This window comes from Vespa velutina, chromosome 25, assembly GCF_912470025.1.
Source record: "Vespa velutina chromosome 25, iVesVel2.1, whole genome shotgun sequence".
Taxonomy (NCBI): domain Eukaryota; kingdom Metazoa; phylum Arthropoda; class Insecta; order Hymenoptera; family Vespidae; genus Vespa; species Vespa velutina.
In genome coordinates, this window is record NC_062212.1 from 1,083,739 (window position 1) to 1,106,238 (window position 22,500).

General features: G+C 30.9%; 1 protein-coding gene across 8 annotated transcripts in view; it reads left to right on the forward strand.

The window, feature by feature from the left end:
- The window catches only part of LOC124957397 (protein Fe65 homolog), a 145,650-nt gene that overhangs the window by 122,175 nt on the left and 975 nt on the right, over nt 1-22,500 (forward strand). For 7 of the 8 annotated variants that reach the window (XR_007103516.1, XR_007103517.1, XM_047514415.1 and 4 more), the window contains 11 exons: nt 14,381-14,572; nt 17,830-18,068; nt 18,303-18,421; nt 18,685-18,797; nt 18,920-19,118; nt 19,837-19,964; nt 20,186-20,191; nt 20,360-20,610; nt 20,752-20,954; nt 21,241-21,417; nt 22,391-22,500. The exon at nt 22,391-22,500 is cut by the window's right edge. Coding sequence is in view for 6 of the 8 variants with exons in the window: in XM_047514415.1 (XP_047370371.1) it covers nt 14,381-14,572; nt 17,830-18,068; nt 18,303-18,421; nt 18,685-18,797; nt 18,920-19,118; nt 19,837-19,964; nt 20,186-20,191; nt 20,360-20,610; nt 20,752-20,954; nt 21,241-21,417; nt 22,391-22,500 (1,737 nt within the window). In the remaining 2 variants the exon portion in view is untranslated. The remainder of the gene's footprint in view (nt 1-14,380; nt 14,573-17,829; nt 18,069-18,302; nt 18,422-18,684; nt 18,798-18,919; nt 19,119-19,836; nt 19,965-20,185; nt 20,192-20,359; nt 20,611-20,751; nt 20,955-21,240; nt 21,418-22,390) is intronic. The other variant, XM_047514417.1, reaches the window with a different exon arrangement.

The following is a 22,500-nucleotide window of genomic DNA, read 5'->3' on the forward strand; positions in this document are numbered from 1 at the left end:
CTACTGTGTTCCATCTCTGCTTAACGTTAGGGTTCTATGTACGAAGGAGTCTACGTATACACTTATGAATATAGTTATACAAAGGACAGTTAGAGAGAGAGAGAGAGAGAGAGAGAGAGAGAGAGAGAGAGAGAGAGAGAAAAAGAGAGGGAGAGAGGTAGAGAGAGAAAAGAACGTCACGAGAGAGGGTGGATACCAGAGGATGCAAGGGACCCAGAGAGGTGAGTTGGTAGCTTGAGGGGTGAGTTCGTAGTGAGGAGAAGGTAGTTGAGGTAGGGTGAAAAGGGAAACGAAGGGATGGTCGATAAAAGCTGCCCTATAGCATGGCTACGTTATTACGTATAAAACGCTGGATCGTTTCACTGCATTCTCTCTCTCTCTTTCTCTCTCTTTAGGTATTTTTTTTTTTGTATATTGCACACCATGCACGTGCAATATATTGTACTTAAGTCAGCTACTTCTCTCTCTCTCTCTCTCTCTCTCTCTCTCTCTCTCTCTCTCTCTATTACATTTTTTAATAATAACGAACAATCGAATTATTTTATACCCTTTGAACTTTTACATCGAGTGTCACTCGACATTTCCATTTTTATTTTGCTCCTTTTTTTCTTTCCTTTTTTTTCTTCTTTTTTTTTTTTTGTTCTTGACGAGTCACACTCGACATTTCGATTTTTCTTTTTTTTCTTTTTTTTTTGTTTTTAATTTTTTTCTTTTTCTTTTTTCCCTCGTCAAGTCACACTCGACATTTCAATTTTTTTTGTTTTGTTTTTATTTTATTTTTTTTCTCTTTTTTTTTTTGTATAATTCTTATTCTTGTTTCGACATTTCAATTTTTTCATTCCCCATAACGGACGAGTCGCGCGCACAAATTTTTGTTTTTTTTTCTCTCTCTCTCTCTCTCTCTTTTTTTTTCTCATTTTTTGTCATCGAGGAATCTTTTTCCTGTTTTTTCTTTTCTTTTTTTTTTCTACCGTTCGTTTTTATTTTTTTTCTCCTTTTTTTCTTTTCTTTTTCTAACGAGCATAAACGATAAACGAATTTAATCGGAGATCGTTCAAAGATTAATGCTAGAACGATTTGACGTTTTTATAGATCGATCGAATCAGCGATGAGTTTTGAAGGAGTAACTTGTCATGTATCAAAATCTTTTTCTCTTTCTCTCACTCTCTCTCTCTTTCTCACGCGCGCGCACGCGATATTATCGTGTATCTCTGTCTTACACGTTCGTTCCTCCTCGTCAAACCACTTGACGCCATTCTGGTTTTGCGACAATCATTAATTAAAGCCGAATGCTCTCTAAAGTACTTTGAGTTTGCACTTTGTCGAAGTATTTCCTCTTTCTCTTTCTCTCTCTCTCTCCCTCTCTCTCTCTCGAAAACACTTACTTCATCGTTCAATGCCTCGTTAATCGTGTCTCGTCGCTATTAAAATTGAATTTTTAGGGAGGAAGAAAGAAAGACAAAACACAAAAAAAAGAAATTCTCAATGAAAAATTTGTTATATTACGACTACGAATTATCAGAGAAAGAAGAAAAAAGGAAAGAAAGAAACAAAATCAAATGTAAAAATTAATCGACGGAATGAATTGAAGAAGAAGAAGAAAAAAAAAAAAATAACATAAGAAAAGAAGAGTGACAAAAAAGAAGGACGAAGAAGAAACATTATAGCGGGTGTAAAATATATTTACAAAGGAGAACAGAATTTCGTGAAAAGTATTATTTTTAAGATGATGAAGAAGAAAAAATTAATCGATGAAAGAAGAAAACCAATGGGTGAGATCGGGCAAGGTGAGGTGGGATCGGGCAAGATGAGGTGGGATCGGGCAAGGTGAGGTGGGATCGGGCAAGGTGAGGTGGGATCGGGCAAGGTGGGGTGGGGTTTTAAAAAAACAATTTTTTACGGGTACAAAGAGCGAAGAAGAAAAAGAAAAAAAGAAAGAGAGTGAGAGAGAGAGAGAGAGAGAGAGAGAAAAAAAGAGAAAGAGAGAAAAAGTCAAGGACCTTGGAAATATTCTTCAATCGTGACGTACCTTGATTCACTTTCTCCCCGTGCTCGGCTATCATCGGCAGACGAACACGATCCTACCTTCTAAAATTAGAATCCACTTCACGCGTCTGATCTCACTCACTCTCCCTCTGTCCCTCTCTTCCTCTCTATCTTTGTGTGTATGTGTGTGTGTCTTTTTCTTTTAAGTTTGCCTGACGTGTTCCCTCAACCAATCTCCGTGTTCCTTCCTTTGATCGTTTCTCAGTGGTTCGTCTCTCTCCCTTTCCTTACAAAATTCTACATTGGATACGTGTTAGATCGATGCCTTTCTAATTTACGAAAACGAAGAAGACAATATTTTTGTCGGCAGGCGAAATGTATTCCACCATCTTAAATATTCAAAATGTTTCACGGACGAAGTTGCTTTTTCTTTCTTCTTCTTCTTTTTTTTTTTTTTCTTTTTATTCTCTTTCTCTTTCACTTTTTTCTTTTTCTTTCTTCTTTTTCTTTTTTCCTTTTTGTTTTTATTTATTTATTTATTTTTTTAGCTGAATATATTGCAATTCACTTATTTAATGATGAAGTCTTGGTACGACAGTTGTTGTTGTTGTTGTTGTTGTTATATTATCATTATTTTATTTCCTTTTCTTTCTTTTTTTGGTTATTTTTTCTTTTTTTCTTGTTTTTCTTTTACTTTATTTTTTTCTTTTTTCTTTTTTCTTTTTCGTACTGATTTTTCGTTTTCTTTTTTATTATTTCCTTTAATATATTTATAATATAATTTGTACGTTTTGTAAATTTTATCAATTATTATTATTATTATTATTATTATTATTATTATTATTATTATCTTTATTAATTTTTTTGAGTCATTATTATTGACATTATTTTTTTATAAATTTATTAACGTGCTTGGATTTGTTTCCTTTCCTTCTCTAATTTATTTCCCTTTCTTTATTTCTTTAATTAAATAAATATATTGCATTTGTTTAGTAGATTTATAGTATCATCATCATCACCATCATCATTATTATTATTATATTTTTAATTGAACAATGAATCAGAAATATGAGGAAACAAAAAAGAAAAATAATTTAATTTGTTCATCTTAAAAATCTCATGTCTCTAAAATTAGATTACCATTCTCCCTCTCTCTCTCTCTCTCTCTCTCTCTCTCTCTCTCTCTCTCTCTCTCTCTCTCTCTCATTCACTTTTTTTTATTTCTTCCTTTTTATTTTATATCTTTTCTTTTTATATATCTCTATTTTCACGTTGGACATTTCATAATCTATCCCCGTCCCTCCCCCTCTCTATCTCTTTCTATACTTTCTCATATCGTCTGGAAACAATGAGAAAAAGCTTGTTCCTTTCCCTCTATCTCTTTCTCACTCTCTCTCTCTCTCTCTCTCTCTCTCTCTCTCTCTCTGCCCCACCTCTCTCCCTCCCTTCCTATCTCTCTCTCTCTCTCTCTCTCTCTTGCCCCCCACTACTCTCTCTCTCTTTCTCTCTCTGTCTCTTTCAGCTTTGAAGTGAACGACGACGAGAGACGTGGCCGGCCATCAAAAATTCGAATTTTCTGGGAGAAAGATCAAACGTTGCTGAAACCAAAAGAAAAGGAGAGAGAGAGAGAGAGAGAGAGAGAGAGAGAGAGAGAGAGAGAGAGAAAGAGCAAGAGAGAGTAAGAGAGATAGATATAGAGATAGAAAACGGTATTATTTCGTTCAACGACTCGTGATGAAACCAAAAAAAAAAAAAAAAGGAAAAAAAAAAGAAAGGAAGTTCGTGACTCGCATGAAAGTATCGTCAAACGTTCGAAAATATAAGGATCTCAATTTTTCGAACGAGATGACGCAGAGTGAAATTAAAAAAAGAAAAAAAAAAAAAAGGGAGAGAGAGAGAGAGAGAGAGAGAGAGAGAGAGAGAGAGAGTGATGAAGAGTGAGAAGGAAGGAGGAAAAAGGAAAAGAAAGAAAAAAAGGAAAAAAAAAAGAAAGGAAGATATAAAAGGATTAATTAACTGTCGCGTTCTAATGGAGATTGATTCTTTGTCGATTAAAAAAATTAATCATACGAAATTTTGTTGATATTAAAATGAGAATAATAGTGGAAAAGAGGAAATTTTTTTTGTATATTTTATAAACATACGTTAACGCATATATACACTCATACAAATTAATGATCGATAATTGATAATTATTTAATGACATTGTATAAGGTCCATTTGTTATTTTTTTTCTTTTTTTTTTTTTTTTTTTTTTTTTTTACTTTTTATTCTTAATTTTCTTATTTTCGTTCTTACTTTACTCTTCCATTAAAAAATCAAAAAAATAGCACGCTATTTTAACGACAATTGCGTATGTATTACTAGTTAAAAAAAAAAAAAAAAAAAAAAAAAGTAAAAAGAGAACAAAAATAAGAAAAAAAAAAAAAAGAAAAAAGAAGACGTAGGATAGAGAGAAATAGAGAGAGAAAAGAGAGAAAGAAAGAGAGATAGAGAGAGAGAGAGAGAGAAAGAGAGAGGACACATAATCTGAAATTAGATAAAATTTTCTTCTTTTTCTCTTTCTTTTTTCTTTTCTCTCTCTCTCTCTCTCTCTCTCTCTCTCTCTCCCTTTCTCTTTCTTTCTAATGAGTAATATTTAATTAGGAAGTGTCTCGGATCGTTTAACGTAACTGACTTTACGATCTACGTAATATCCAGATCCCTGACGATTTTCACTAGGGGTTGTAGGCGAAGAGCAGAGGGATGTGGGGGAATATCGTCTAATGCACACAGTTTCGAACGTCTCTGCTTTCCATTAACACCCGGAAAGCATTAGGTGCTCTAATGGTAATAGAACCTCTCCTCGTCCTGCACTAAGATAACAGCAGGTGTACGGATATTTCTCTCTCTCTCTCTCTCTCTCTCTCTCTCTCTCTCTCTCTCTCTCACTGAGTCAACCTTCACCCACTCTAAATGGATATCACGGCGTTTCAAAAGATAAAGATAAAAAAAGAATGGTAATAATCATCTTCTTTCATCTTCAAGATTATTCATCCAAATTATTTTTTTATTTGAACTACCAAAAAGCATTCAGCGACGATTGAGAATCACTGCTATTTTAACGTGAAATTTCGATTTAACGCATGACATCAATACTATTCGATTGTACGTTGAGGAAATTATCAAAGAAAAAGAAAAAAAAAAAATAAATAAATAAAATAAAATAAAAAGAAAATAATTCGATTTATTCGTACGAATTAAATTAACAAAAATTATCGATTATTGAGAACCACTGTTCTATCTCCTCCCATATCTCGACAATTTCATATTGAATATAACGTACAATACAAAATCGAAGAAAATTTTTATCCAATGATTGATATATATTTTAATCAATATATCAATATTAAATCTATAATATTTTATTATTAATAATATTAATAATAATAATAATATTTCATAGACATATAATATTTAACAATAATATATACATATTATAAATAATATAACATATATCTGATTTATCACAATGTCGAGTGAAACTTGACATTAATTTTTCTCATACATACATACAACATATACATACACAAATATGAAAAAAAAATTTACACACATATACATATATATATATATATATATATATATATATATATATTAGGTTGGAAACTATGAAACGGGCGTTGAATGAAAATAAAAAAAACAACAAAAACGCCCGTTTCATAGTTTCCAACCTAATATTAGAAATATATTAGGATTCAATATGGAAAAAAAAAAAAAAAAAAGATAAGACTAATCAAGTTTCTATGGATCTATCGAATTATGTCCTATAAAAATTACTTAAAATAAATTAAGAACTAAGAGAACCTAAGAAGAAGAAAGTAGGGTGGAATGGATAAGGGGGGTTGATCTGTGGTGGGGGTATAGTGGTGATCATATTGAGGTGAAGGGATATAAGGGAAGGGAGAAGGATTCCATTTCAAGGATTTATGATCGAACAGCGTGCGCGTGCATGTGACTCATCACGACTTTGTTCCGGGATGTCTGGTCCAAGTAATTTCTCAATGTTCCAGAGAGAGAGAGAGAGAGAGAGAGAGAGAAAGAAAGAGAAAGAGAGATAGCTACATAGAAACGTGTCACGTGGTATCACCATTACTGTACCTAATATATATATATATACATATATATTCGCATTTACTTTTCTCCCACGAACTACCTGAATTATGGATACATCTTTTCTGTATCCACGTTTTTCTTTTGCATCATTATTCTTCTTTTTGATTTTTTTTTTTTTTTTCTTTTATCATTACTCTTCTTTGTTTTCTTTTTGTTTGCAAGCAAAAAAAAAAAAAAACAAAGTAAATAAGATAATCGAGAGATTAGGATTAATCAAAGGCACTGCGCTTCGCCATTGGTCGGATTATTGTTCGAATGTATTCTTTTTTGTTTCTTCTTTTTTTCTTTTATTTCGTAAAAATTTCTTACGAAAAGTCATCCTTAAAAATATATATGTATCTATAATATAAATATAATTAAATATAATTGTACATAAAAGTATATATATATATATATATAAGAAAAAAAAGAGAGATGTATTAACACGTTCCTTGGCAAAGCCATTTTTGCTTGACTTGTCGTTCAGGTCATTTGATATTTTGACTAAAGAAAAAAAAAATGGCCGCGTGTACCACCGGTGGTACACGCGGCCTGAAGATCAAGTTTAACGTGTACCACCGGTGGTACACATGCCACGGAACGTGTTAACCAGATGTAATTATGATTAAACCGATAGTTATGAAATGTTAGTTATAGATTGACCTTTATCGTCATAATTATCATATTAAATATATCTTTATGAGTTAATTACGCGTAAAAGGATAAAACTCGTTTCTTTTTATTTGCCAAGGAAAACTTTCTTTTTTTTTTCTTTTTTTTTTTTTATTTTCTTTTCTTCATTTTTCTTTCTTTCTTTCTTTCTTTCTTTCTTACTTTTTTTCTCTTTCTTGCTGGTATCTTTTCTTTTTCCTTTTTTATCGGACCACGCAAAAAGGGATTACAAAGACGTGTATGTCGAAGGTGGGTTTTTTTCCTTTTAAGTTATAAAATTTTATGTTACAGTAACAGTGTTCTTTTTATATAAATAGACGGAAAAGAGAGAGAGAGAGAGAGAGAGAGAGTGATGACGTGTGCATTTTGATTAGTATTCCTTCGTAAGAGAAAAGAAAGGAAGGTTAAGAATAGAAAAGAGGAATAGAGATGGATATTGGTTAAAAAAGGAAAGGAAAGGAAGGAAAAAAAAAAAAAGAAAAGAAAAGAAAGAAAAAGAAAAGGAAATAAATAAAACATTCTCTATGAAATCCTAGGGAATTTGTACATTATTTTTTATCTCTGTCCTTTTCTCTTACTTATCATATGGGATATGTACTCATGGGAATGATAAAGGTGGTTCGCCCATTTCTAATATACTCGTTCGTTAAACGAAATATTTTTTCTTTTTTTCCTCTGAAAAAGAGGATTGCGTCACATTTTTAATTCTCGAATTCATGAGATTTCTCTTTTTTCTCTCTCTCTCTCTCTCTCTCTCTCTCTCCCTCTCTCCCTCTTATTTCTAATATCTTTCTAATGACTTTTCTCCATCCCCTCTCCCTTTCCACATTTTTAACATTTTTTTTTTTTTTTTTTTTTTTTTTTTTTGATGATGACTACGTTCCTTTTTCTTTTTTCTTTTTTTTCTTTTCCAATTTCTAATATTTTTTTTTTCTAACGACTTTACTACGTCCAATTCTTGGTACTTTTTTTTTTTCTTCTTTTTTGTTTTTTTTCTTCTATGCATTTTAATGCATTTTCTCCAATTATTTCTAACATTCTCTCCTTTTTGCCCTAACGATTCTTTTATATTTCCAATATCCTTCTAATGGCCTTTCCTCTTTTACGTTTCTAACATTCTTTTCCCATCGATTTTATCAACCAACATATCTAACACTTTTTTCACATTGATTATATCCGATTTCTACATTCTAACGATTTATCCATTTCTAATGAATTTTCTCATTCCAATATATATATTTCCTAATGAATTTTCTACTTCGAAATAGATTTTCTAATGGATTATCTACTACCAAACATATTTTCTAATAAACTCTCTCTACAACCAATATATTATTATTCTAATAATTTTTATATTTCTAATATTATATAACGATGATTTTGTTTTATTTTGTTTGTTTTTTCTATTATCTAACATTCGTCCAATTATTCTTTTATTTTTAATATATTCCCGAAGGAATTTCTTTTCTTTCTTGTTTTTTTTTTTCTTTCTTTCTTTTTTTTTTCTATTCTTAATTTTCATTGATTTTACATTTTTCTCTTTCTACCTCCCTCCCCCCCCCCGCCCTTTCTTCCCTCTCTCTCTAATCGTTATCTTTACGATCATTTTCTCTCTCTCTCTCTCTCTCTTTCTTTCTCTTTTTATTAATATACGAAACTCTAAAATCGTTTCCTCCCCTCCTTATCCCCCTTCTCACCTTCACTCCTTTCCCCCCCCCCCCCCTCCCCTCTTATCCCCGCTAATTTCTCTCGTCATTCTTTTTTTTCTTCTTCCTCTTTTCAAAGGAATGGTGTTGCTGATGGCGAAGACGAAGGTGGGGAGGCAAAGTGATAGGAGAACAGAGGATGGGTGGTTGATAGGGGGTAGTAAGGGGGAGGAGGAGTACTTCGAAGGGTAAAACTCTCATCTTCTTCTTTCTCTCCCTCTTCTAAGATTTTAATCTAACTTATGCGATAAAACGCGATCAAAAGCTGAAAGAGGGCAGGGGGCGAGGGTGGGGTGGGAGGGGGAGGGACGACGACACCTCTCATGCTCGTTTGCCCGAACGAATTTTGTGCGTGCTTAGAATCTAATGCTTTTTAACGCCTTCTAATTTACATTCGAACTCTATTTAGATCCACGGTTATTGTCCCTTCGATATTCATTTAAACTTGATCCTCTTAGATGTTCGATCATTATGATGAAGAAAAAAAGGAAAAAAAAAAAAAAAAAAAAAAAAAGAAGAAAGAAAAAAAGGAAATATGAAAGAATCCAATGGATGATCCATCGTGTCAGTGAATTTCTATATTTTCAAAATGATTAGATCGTTGTGTTATTATTATTATTATTATTATTATTATTATTATTATTATTTTCTTTTTTTTGCTATATGAGCTGACAGGAGAATTTTTGTAAATAATAGAATTGATATGATCCTCGATACGTATAAATATCATTGCAAGTACTGTGTCGATAGTTTTGACATCTTGAAAAAAGGAAAGCAGAGAAATGTCATTTATCACGAAAATAAAAAGGATTCTAATTAATTTCTAATGAAAACGATTTACGTATGTATGTGGTCGAAGCAAAAAAAAAAAAAAAAAAAAAAAAATGAGAAGATCGCAAAAATATTTCAATGCAACTCCATTGTTAAAGGATCTGAAACATTTTTACTGAAAAGAAAATAAGAAAAAAAGAAAGACAATTCTAATTAATTTCTAACAACTGTATATTTACAACATTTTTATGAACGTATAAATAATAATTATTATTATTATTATTATTATTATTATTATTATTATTATTATTATTATTATTATTATTATTATTAATATCATATAAACAATATATATATATATATAAAGAAAAATTTCAATGCAACATCCATAAGACAAAAGGATCGTCACGATGCGTCAGAACAAATAATCATTCGCCGCACCTTCACCCCTCAATCCTCGTCATCTCGCTCTCATAAACAAATAGAAATCTAGAAAGAGGAATGAATAATACAATATTATCAGATAAAATTTAGCACGGTTCGTAAAATCGGGCTAACGATGCAATTTGTTGGGTGTCAATCGGGCCCATCTCTCTCTCTCTCTCTCTCTCTCTCTCTCTCTCTCTCTCTCTCTCTCTCTGTTTCTCTCTCTTTCATCCGATGAGAAGAAACCTTCAAACGTAATGAACAAAAAAAATAAATAAATAAATAAAAAACAGTAAAATAAAATACAAACTAACAAACAGACAAAAAAGGACAGACCGAGTGAGAGAGAGAGAGAGACAGAGAGAGAGAGAACAAAAAATTAAAAAAAAAAAAAAAAAAAAAAAAAAAAAAACAGAACGAAATAAAAAGGAATAAGAACAAGAAAAAGTAAGAAGAAGTACGGTAGAAGAAGTAGAAGAACAGAAAAATAAAAGAAAAAGAATAAGAAAAAGAAAAGGACGGATAGAATTGTATGAAGAAGGAAAAGAGAGAGGGGGCGAGTGTACGTGGGCGTCCGTAGAAAGTGAGCCAGAACCAGAGAGTGTAACAGAGAGAGAGAAAGAGAGAGAGAGAGAGAGAAAGAGAGGGTGCTCCTCTCTTCGCTTCGATCAATACATACTACCGGCGAAGCCACCCCCCACCCACCCCTAAACTACCCCTGCTATTCCGCACCCTTCCATTCGACCCTCATGAGTAAGAGAGAAAGAGAGAGCGAGTGAGAAAGACAGAGAGTAAGAGAGAGAGAGAGGAAGAGAGAGATTGTGAAGAGTTCAGGTTTTCTCTTTTATAGATACGGCACTGGCGTATGTCTTATCGGCTAGTTGACTCTCTACACGTTTAAAAAGACCTCACTCCATCTTCCTTTTCTTCTTTGTAACATTCTAAAATTCGAACCAACCTGCCCACCTTCCTGCCCACCCTTTGACCCATCCCTGCCCATCCATGCCCACCCCGATATTTCTTTACGCTTATTCTTTCCTTCTTTCTTTCTTTCATCTTTTGTTTCTTTCTTTCTTTTTCCATTCTTCTCTTTCTTCCTTCCTTTCTTTATTTCTTTTATTTTTACTTCTTTTGCTTTTCTTTTTTATTTCTCCTCTAAGTGACCCCACCATCCGTAGTGAACCCATCTTCGATTTGGCTTCGATAAATGGCTTGTCCATTGTACGAAGTATTCGATCTCTGTTTTTTCGTTCTCTGTCGTATTATTTCTTTCTATTTTTCTTTTCTTTTTATTTATTTTTTCTTTTGTTGTTTTTTCATTTTATTTCGTTTTATTAATCCCTCCATTTATCCTCTATTCCCTTTCATCGAATTTTTCATCTACGACGTTTCTTCTTTTATCTTCTCTTTTCATCATTCCTTCTTTCTTTCTTCTTCCTTTTTCTTTTTTTTTTTTTTTTCTTTTCATTTTGTTTCGTTTTTTCGTTAGACGTTAGACGTTAGATTGAATTTTATACGATTTTCGATGAGTAATTTGTAGAATTTGTTAAAAGAGAAAAATATATTTTATATATGTACATATATTTTTTTGTTTTTATTTGGTTTATTTTTATGTCATTATTCTTTTCCATTTTTTTATTATTTTTTTTCTTTTTTTTTGCTTTTGTTTGTTCACGTATATAATTTTTGAAAAAATTTTATACGAATTTTCTTTCTATATTGAGAAAAGATTTTTTTTTTCTTGATAGTAATAATTTGTTTTCTTATTTATTTCTTGTTATTATTCTTTATTTTCTATTATTAATAATAATAATTCATTTCTACTGGAATTAAAAATTGACATGTTTCGTATTAATCGTATCATTCATTAAATTAATTAATTATAATTATTGAAAAAATACGATATAACGAAGACAGATATTACGGTTTTTCATAAAAATCAAGAAATCGAAAAAAACTAAAAAAAAAAAACAGAGAAAAAACCCAAAACACCTCTCGGATGTTACAGTTATACCATCAATCTTGGTCGTTCTTCAATTTTGAACTTATAACGTAGTATCTAATACCGATATTCTAATTTTAACAAGAAGTAAGAAAAAAAACAAACCAAAAATCCAAGATGGCCTAATCTCCAATCCCTCTCAATCGTTCGAAAAAATAAAAATAAAAAGAAAAAGATTAACAGAAAAGGATAGAAAGAAGAAAAGTATCATGATTTCAACAGGATGGGATAAATAACGGGCTTCGTGCGGTGTAATTTACTGCATACGGACAGGTGCCTCGCGAGTATCTCGTCTTACGACCTAATTGGGTTTAATTACACCTGACTGAAAGTTACGAGACGTAAACCCACACGTCCATACATTCATATACATATATACATATGTATATATGTATATATGTATTTATATATATATATATATATATATATATATATATATATATATACATAAACATATATACATATAGAGAGTAAACGTACATGATAGGTGGACTCTCGCGGTCTCCCCCTTCACCCGATTTTGGTCGGTGCAATTGGCCTTGAGAGTTTATGACTCAGCGCTAATTACCGTCCTCTAATTACGCTAAACTTGCCTACGTTTGAAGTCATGTGGGACTACGTTTACTATCGTCAACGATATCGATTTATGTATAATCACTTTGGAGAAATTCTCCTTTTAATTATTTTTTTCTTTTCTTTTTTTCTTTCTTTTGTTTTTCTCCATAATCGAATTAAGATCGTTCATTTGTTCGTTGTTACGGATTTATTGATGTTCGTTCGTTCATTGGATGATTTTGTTGTTTTTTTTATTTTTTGTTTATCTCATTCAAAAACGATTGGTAACATTATTGATTGGTATCACTGTGCTGCGGCTTCGTTGTTGATAATGAAACTGTAAAATAACAGGTTATTTCTATTATGTAACAACCAAAACGCTCGACCCCCAAGAAAGTATTCCCTATACCAAATTCAAAATCATTATATTCCGCATTATCAATGGGATTGATCGATCAATTTTGCGGTTGAACCGCATTGATGATATCATAAAATCCTCCTCCTCTCTCTCTCACTTTATCTATCTATCTATCTATCTATCTATCTCTATCTTTATCCATCTTACTCTATCAACCCTAAAACCTCTTTCTGGCATATCGCCAATTTCACCTAACCCAAATGCTTTCTCTCCTCTCTCCCTGCATCCCTGCATCCTTCTCACCAACTGCAAAATAGTCTCATTTAACTCGGTGTATTTGATATATCCTAGTAACATTGCTGGAAACTCCGATATTATGATCGAACGTGATGGCTACAGTGTCCTAAAAAAAAAAAAAAAAAAAAAAAAAAAAAAGAAGAAGAAGAAAAGAAAATAAATAAAACCAAAGAAAGAAAAATAAAGAGAAGGTAAAATGGTGTGAGTGAAGAAGAAAAGAAGAAGGAGAAAAAAGAAAAGAAGGGGTTGCATCTATAGGGAACAAAAAAGGATCGGTGTAAAATTTCATCCCTTTGAACCCCTTAAGCAATATCTACCTATCTACCTACCTAACCCCTTTATATCTATCCGTACAAAAGAAATATAATTAAATGTGTCATTTTAACTCTTTTTCAACTTTAACATTTGCATTGACTTTTTTTTTATTGTTGTAGATATTTTTACAAATCAAGATATTGTGTCGTAAGTGTTCGAAAACATTGATCGGGTGGGATATGGTGGGCGGGATGGCGCTATTGTGTGCAGGGTGGGCTATGATCGGTGGGGTGGGCTATTGTGGGCAGGATGGGGCTATGGTGGGCTGGGTGGGCGCAGAGAGAGAGAGAGAGAGAAAGAAAGAAAAAATTCTAATGCCTGATTAACGTGAATACCATATTATAGTCTTTTTAAGAATAAGATCAATATTAGTCTGTCCTCGAGAGTGTCGAGTTAATCCTTTTAATTACTTCAACACGTAGTTCGCGAACGTATACTAACCTGTTGTCCCTCAATTGTTGATCATTGATCGTCAATTATAATGCAGTTAAATTCAAGATCGCAATTAAATCCATGGGACGTCTCTATTTTTTATATAATATCTATAGTATTTTAAATATCTATATACATCGTTAGAAATGAATTGGAACGCGTCAAAGAGATCTTAAACGATTTCAATTACAACGTATTTACTCGCATTGTTCGAAGTATCACGATAAAAGTACGATGATCCATCGAGATCTATGGAACGATCATGGATCTATTGATCTATAGATTCTGTATTCTCTTCCTTTTTTTTTTTTTTTTTTTTTTTTTTGTTTAATCATTACTACATGACAGCAATTAGTTTTTCTTGGATATGATTTGGACGTTTGCGTATTTCTTTTTTTCTTATTGAATTTATAATAAATAAAATATTTGAAGGACTATAGATAATAATGTTGGATGAAAGAATCGGGTGGAGGGGGAATTGAATTAGAAGTGTGTGTGTGTGTGTGTGTGAGAGAGATTCAATGGAATCCATAAGGAATATATATATATATATATGTGTGTATTATATTGTTTGATGAGGGATAAGAAAGTAAAAGAAAGAAATAAATAAATAAATAAATAAAAAAAGAAAAATAAAAAACAATACAAAAATATATAAAAAAAAAAAACAAAAAAAACAAAAAGACAATTAGATCCTTCTATTGGGGTTTACGAAAACTGATTTAGGTACAGCAGCGAGGGTGTGACGGAGTCAGCTTTGGTCGACGACACCCTCAACGGGAATCCTCGACCATCGTCCCCGTCGTCCTCGCCGCCTTCCACGTCTACGTCATCATCGATCCTACCACCTAGATCTTCTTCTTTGCTCCAGCAAACAGGATCTACCATCAACGCTGCGGATATATCCGCTACGAGAATGTACGTACGAATAAGCTCGATCGTACCTCTCTTTCTCTCTCTCTCTCTCTCTCTCTCTCTCTCTCTCTGTCTCTCTCTCTCTCTCTCTCTCTCTCTCTCTCTTTCTCTGTCTAACTATCTCTATCTCTATCTCTTCTTCTCTATTAGATTCAGCTTGCTTTGTATCTGTCTATCTCTATCTTTCTCTTTCTATCTATATATCTATTTATCCATCAATCTCTTTCTAATTATCCTTAAATTAATTTATTTTGCTTATTATTTGCATTCCCGTTTGCGATTGGCCAATAAGTGTTGTCAAAATTTTGTGATGTATTAATTTATATATATATTAATAATATGAATATAATTGATTGATTGATTGATTTAAATCTATGATAATAATATTCGAATATGAAAATGTAATTGATATTTTATTAGTGCAACGTAGGAACACTAATTGAAAATAATAATAACGTTTTTATCTCGACTATACGACGCTTATAAAGTATAATTAAATTTTGTCGATAACAATTTATAACACTAATCGATAATAATTATTCTTTTTATAATCGATACTAAAAGACACTAAATAAAAATCTTAGAATCATTATTAATACATTGTGTAACACTAATGTTTACGTAACGATAATGTTTTTTTTTTTTTTTATATTGATACTAAACAACACTAATGTGAATTATCATTAATATTTCATTGATATCATTACAACACTAATAAACAACAATAACGTGATATACGACACTAATGTGGATAATTAAAAAATTTACTATACTTATAGAAGCACTAATAAATAATATTAATAATTTATTGATATTATAAAATATTATGATATAAATATTGCTGAGGATTTTATTTATATTACACGACACTAATATTTTTATTAATACTGAAAGACATAAAATAAATAATTGTAGTCAACACTAATGAACGATATTAATATTTTTTTTAGCTTTAAGAATTATCATGGAACACTAATAAAAAAAAAATATATATATATATATATATATGTATATATAATTTTTCTAATTAATAATTTCACTGACACTAGGAAATACTAAAGAAATAAAATTTAACAACACTAATATATACGACACTAATAAACGATACTGATATTTTGTGCTATTATTGCTATTATTGAGAAATATTATAGGAGTACTAAAAAAAAAAAAAAAAAAAAAAACAAAAAAAAAAGTGAAGAAAAAAATTAGCACTAATGTTGTAATTAAAGGTAAAATATCATTAGTGTTGATTTATTTCATAACTATACCTACGTATAAATATAGTTAATACATATGTATAATATAGCACTAATAAGCAATATTAAAAAAAAAGAGAGAGAAAAACAGACATTTACAATAGTAATAAATTTCGAACAACAAAGTATTTTATTAATAACAATAATACGATTATTATTAATAATATATTAAATTAATATTTCCGTAATAATATGAGAATTAATTATAAACGATATTAAATAATATTTAAAATAATATTACTGAGCAATTTTTTTTCATTTATTATCAAATTATCACAATGATTATTGGCCAAATCAATATCTGATTAAAGCTATTTATTTATTTATTTATTTAATTAATTATTTATTGACTTGTTTATTTATTTTGTTTATTTATTTACTCATTTATTAACTTCTTTATTTAATTATTCATTTATATTTATTTTGATTTTATATACCTATCTCTCTCTCTCTCTCTCTCTCTCTCTCCCCCTTTTTCTATCCCTCTCTGAACTCTATTTCTATTTCTCTCTCTATCTCTCTCTCTCTCTCTCTCTCTCTCTCTCTCTCTCTCTCTCTCTTTCTCTTTTTTTCTTTCATTCTCTCTTTCTTTCTTTCTTCATTCTTGCAAAGAGCGATCGATTTCTCGAGAGCTAGGCGGATCAATAAAGTGTCCGCCGCTTTTAGTTGACCTGGCAAAGTAAATAGCTTTCGTAGGTACGATGTAGCTTGTTCGTACTTGCCTTCGATCGAGAGCATTGTGTGTGTGTGTGTGTGTGTGTGTGTATGAGCGTATATATATATATATATATATATATATATATATGTGTATATTCTTTCGTAGTATGTATTTTGTTATTTACATATTATATATGTATATATCGATTGTCTGGGTTGAAACCCACCCGCTACGAAGAAAATTTCCCTTACGTGGCTTCAACGTCTGTCTATTTGGTTGCTGCAGTAAATAAGAGCATATGCTTTTCATATATACATACATATATATTTTATATATATATATATATATATATATATATATATATATATATATATATATAGGTATGTATATAAGTGCACGAAAGAAATATATATACATGCATAAGTGCACAAAAAAATATATATATATATGTGTGTGTGTGTGTGTACATACGTATGTATACTTACATGTATGTATACGAAAAAACGCAAAAAAAAAATATATATATATATATATACATGTGTGTGTACAAATGCATCGCCTTTTGAGTTTCGTACAAATTAAAATTTATTTGGTAAAATTGATGCTAGATGGCGGCATTGACTATTGAAAAAAAAAAAAAAGAGAAAAAAAAAAAAAAAAAAAATGCAATCCGTTGTTGTGACTCGCATCGTGGCTCGTTAAATATCAGATTTTGTTTTTGTGACTGAGATCGATGAGAAATGTGAAAGACAACAATATATCCCACCAATTCCGCAGCCCATTCTTTCCCTATTCCAGCCAAAAAAAAAAAAAAAAAAAAAAAAAAAAAAGGTAAAGAAAAAGAACCAAACTTTCGTCCAAAAGCAATCACAATGTTCATTCCACCAAATCCAAATTATCCCAGGGTCACCTATTATATATCCCGCATAGTAATGTATAGTAGTAATCGGCCTTGTGTTGTTATTTGTGTGTCTTATGAATTTTTTTTCTTTTTTTTTTCTTTTTTTTTTTGGATACATTCTAATATACGTTTGCCTTTAGCTTGGCGTTGCGTTGATTTGGTCCGAACGATTCGATCATTCCACAGCAAAGGTCGCCTGAATATATATATATATATATATATGAATGAAAAATTAAAAAAAAAAATTTAAAAAAAAAAAACAAAGAAAAAGAAAAATAGTTGGAAACAAACCGAACCGTTTGAAACGATCCTATCGGCACGTAATTGTTTTCTCCAATAATTACTGTTAAAATTACATAGTAAAGTTATTGACAGGTATATATATATATATATGTGTGTGTGTGTGTGTGTGTGTGTATATATATATATTATTTCGATATTTCAGTTATTGCGAGAAAGCCGATAACGAAACAACAGAGATGGGTGGTGTACCACATGTCGAGGGTGGCTTGAACAGCGAGCTTTACGCAGTACCCGTTAAACGGAGGATCAAACAGCCGAAGGATCAAAAAAACAATTCCGCATTGCAAAATAATATTCAGGACAAGGCGCCGAACGACGTTGACACGAATGATTCCGAGGACAAGGATGAAAATTTGCCGCCCGGTTGGCAGAAACACGAAGGTATATCCCTTCTAATCATTTGTTTTTTATTTTTTTCTACCTTATTTTCTTTCTTTTGGAGAGGTGGTGGGGTGGGGTGGGGCGAGAATGGGAGGCAAAAGAGTGGACTTATTTTTTTGTTTTGTCTACTATAGATCTCTAACGAGATCCTCTTACTGCTTCCTTTTTCTTTTCTTTTCTTTTCTTTTTTTTTTTTTTTTTTATTTTTATTTTTCTTCTTCTTCCTTCTTTCAGACGAAAATGGCCCTTATTACTGGCACGTTAAAAGTGGAAACATTCAAAGGGAACCGCCTGAAGCGCCGTTGCATAACAAAACCGAGAATCGCAGAAGCTTGGTCAAGGACAACGACAGCGTGAGTTTCCAATTGATTTGTTTGTTTGTTTGTTTGTTTGCTTGTTTGTTTGATTTTTTTTTTTTTGGTGAGATGGTTAAGCGAAGTAGGCGAGCAGCTGGTGGTGGGAGCTTGCGTAAAAATTTGGGGGTTTGGGGGTGCGTTTTAGCGATAGAGATCTACTGTTGATAAATTGTATAATTTTTTTTTTTTTTTTTTTTTTTTTTTTTTTTTTTTTTTGTACGTGACACTTCAAAAACAAATAAATATCATTGTTTTTGCAGATAAATAATTTTCATGGTCTTGGTGGTATGGTTAATACCGTAACACGTAGCAACACTAGCTCGGCTCTTGATCAGGAATTGGAGAACAAAAGGAAGGTCGAATTGGCACTGAAGTAAGATCAATATTTTCTAATTAATTGTTTTTATCGATTGACTTGATTGTATTTATATATAAAAAAAAAAAAAAAAAAAAAAACATTTCTTTTTTTTCGTTTCTATTAATCAAATTGAAAAGACGAAGAAGTTATCCAGCCAGAGCCGATTCTGAGGGTAGGGATAAGCCGATTAGATTCGCTGTACGATCGTTAGGCTGGACAGAAATTGCTGAGGAGGATCTAACGCCTGAAAGATCTAGCAAAGCGGTTAACAAGTGTATCGTTGATCTATCGCTCGGTAGAAATGATCTACTCGATGTCGTTGGACGATGGGGTGATGTAAGTTTCTCATTTTTTTCTTTCTTTTTTCTTTTTTCTTTTTTCTTTTTTCTTTTCTTCTTCTTCTTTTTCTTCAGCTTTAATCGGCCATCGAAAAAAATTTGTTTTCTTCGTTTAAATTCAATCGACTTTCTCAATTTCGACAATTTTCAAAACTTGCAAATTTCAACGATCTCTGATCCGAGGATTTACAATATTAATTTTTTTTTTATTTTGGTTTAGTTTGCAAATTGCAATTTCTTTTTTTTTTTTTTTTTGCCATCAGTCCGTGTAATCACAATTTTGCTTGAAAAAAAGAGAGAGAGAGAGAGAGAGAGAGAGAGAGAGAGAGAGAGAGAGAAATAAACAAGGTGGAGTAATCGCAATTTTTTTATATCGATTTGTTGACAACAATTTTCTTAAAAGCTTTGCAGATTGCAGATTTGTAGATCTTGTAAAAATTTTTTTTTTTTTTTTTTGCAATCGTTTGATTTTGTAAATCGCCAACAATTCGGATATCGTTCATTTGAAAATTTCAAATGTCGCAAAGTGAAAATGAAATTGTTGAAAGTTAAAAGAGAAAATTTTGTAAATTTGACGAATATTATGATTATTTGAAAGTTGAAATTTGAAGAATTTTGATTGGAAGGATTGTTGTTGAAATTGGGGAAAAAAAAAAAAAAAAAAAGGAAAAGGAAAAAGAAAAAAAATAAAAAATTCGTTTAACGAAACATTACAGGGAAAAGATTTGTTCATGGATTTAGACGAGGGAGCCCTAAAACTAATCGATCCAGAAAATCTTACGGTACTGAACACTCAACCAATTCACACAGTCAGAGTTTGGGGTGTTGGAAGAGATCACTGCCGGTAAGTTGTATTCAACGACAATAACAACAATAACAACAACAATAACAACTATATAGCAACAACGATAATAATAAAACAAAACAAAACAAAACAAAACAAAACAAAAACAAGAACAAAAAGAAACTAGTTAATCAAAAATCCCTAGAAAATTCTTTTTGATATTAATCAATGAACATTTGTTACATGTCCAATTCAAAAATCTTTTGGACGAACTCAACCAGTGAGAGGTAAATATTGATTTATCTGACATTGAAATATCTGACAAGAAAAAATTCAACTCTTGAGATAAACTTTACGATAAATTTAAATTAATTGTTAATTATATAAAAAAAAAAAAAAAAAAAAATGAATAAAAGGATAGATTAATATTAATCAATTTGTTTAAATTTGTCAAGGGACTTTGCTTATGTAGCAAGAGACAGATCAACTCGTAAGCACATGTGTCATGTGTTCCGTTGCGACATCCCAGCACGTACGATCGCAAATACACTTCGTGACATATGTAAGAAGATCATGATCGAACGATCACAACATCAGAATTTAGCAAAGCCTGTTGATATCAATGGTCGAACGAGCCTGGCAACGAGACCGACGAATTTACCAACTGAACATCGGCGTTTTCACAGAAACGGACAGGCCTTAGTCAGTGAGTAATCTTCATAATTAAATTAAAATAATTAATAATAATAATAATAATAATTATAATAATAAAAAAAAAAAAAAAAAAAAAAAAAAAAAAAAAAAAATAAGAAAAGAAAAAAGAAAGAACGATTGTTTATCATTACAGCACAATCATTTCCAACGCCAATGGAAGAACCAAAGAAAGTATTAAAGGCACAATATCTTGGCTCGATGCAGGTTACTTCGGCAACTGGTATGGAAGTGTTAAATGACGCGATAGATCATATCGTGTCAAACACACCATTGAATCAATGGCGAAACGTTAATGTTGCAGTAGCACCTAGCATGATCTCTATACTCACGCCAAACGTAAGTGTACATTTGTTTTTTTTTTTTTTCTATCTTTTATTGCCGTTGTCGTTGACGTTATTGTTGTTGTTATTGTTGTTGTTGTTGTTATTGTTATTGTTATTGTTGTTGTTGTTCCCGTCGATCTTATTATTATTATTATTATTATTATTATTATTATTCTTTTCATAAATAATCCGCAACAACAATTTTTTTCTTTTTAATTCGCTATAATAATAATTATTATTATTAAATTAGAATTAATTGCAATCATGATTAAAATTAATTGATTATTTTATATTCGTAGGATGATAAATTGATCACCGAATGTCGTGTTCGTTATTTGTCCTTCCTTGGAATTGGTCGTAACGTTAAACAATGCGCCTTCATCATGCATACAGCTCAAGATCTTTTCATCGCACATGTCTTCAATTGTGAGCCTAGCAGCGGTGCTCTCTGCAAAACGATCGAAGCAGCTTGCAAGGTATAAAATTACATCGATCGATCCATAATTCGAAATATATTCAAATTATTGGATTCCAATAAATGATATATATTAGGTTGGAAACTATGAAATGGGCGTTGAATGAATATAAAATAACTAAACAAAAAAGCCCATTTCATAGTTTCCAACCTAATATATAGGTATTAGGTTGGAAACTATGAAACGGGCATTGAATGAAAATAAAATAACTAAACAAAAAAGCCCATTTCATAGTTTCCAACCATAATATATTGACAATACTTAGGCTAATATTTTTCTTATCAATACCTGAAGAATTAGATTAGAAATTATTATTTCTATTATTAAAATGAAAATTTAAATCATTAAATAGATATATCAAATTGATCTTTAGGAATGTATAATAATTCTCTATTGTGTAAATAATAATCAAAGATATCAGCAATGATATTAGATAATAGATCACGTAGGATTTAAATTAATTCAACAGATTGTTAATTATTAGAAAAACAATTGATACGTTCATTTGTTATAATAATTGAAACTATTGGAAACGTGTCAATCTAAATTGAAATTTATAAATGTATTTAACAAAATTGACAATTATTAGTCGAATATTTTTACTCTTTTTTTTTTTTTTTGTTTCTTTTCTTATCAATAACTGAGGGATAAAATTAAAAATTTTCTTTTCTATTATATCAAAATGAAAATGAAAATCAAAATCATTAAATAAACTCAAATAAATATATCAATTGATTGTTGGAGAATGTAATATTTCTTTTCTATTGTGTAAATAATAAACGAGATATCATAGTACAATGATATTAGAATAAATCCCGTAGGACTTATAAATTAATCTAACGAATAAATAGTTATTGGAAAAGCAATTGATATCTCTGTTGTTATAATAACTTGATAAATCATATATAATCCCATCGATCCGACAATTGTAACATAGTCTAATAATAATAATAATAATAATCGATTCCAATAGCTGAGGTATCAGAAATGTTTGGACGCACATCCCCAGGGATTCAGAAACGCAACTAGCCTGAACACACCAAGTGGTAGGGGATTAGGGGCGACCTTGAAATCGCTCGTTGG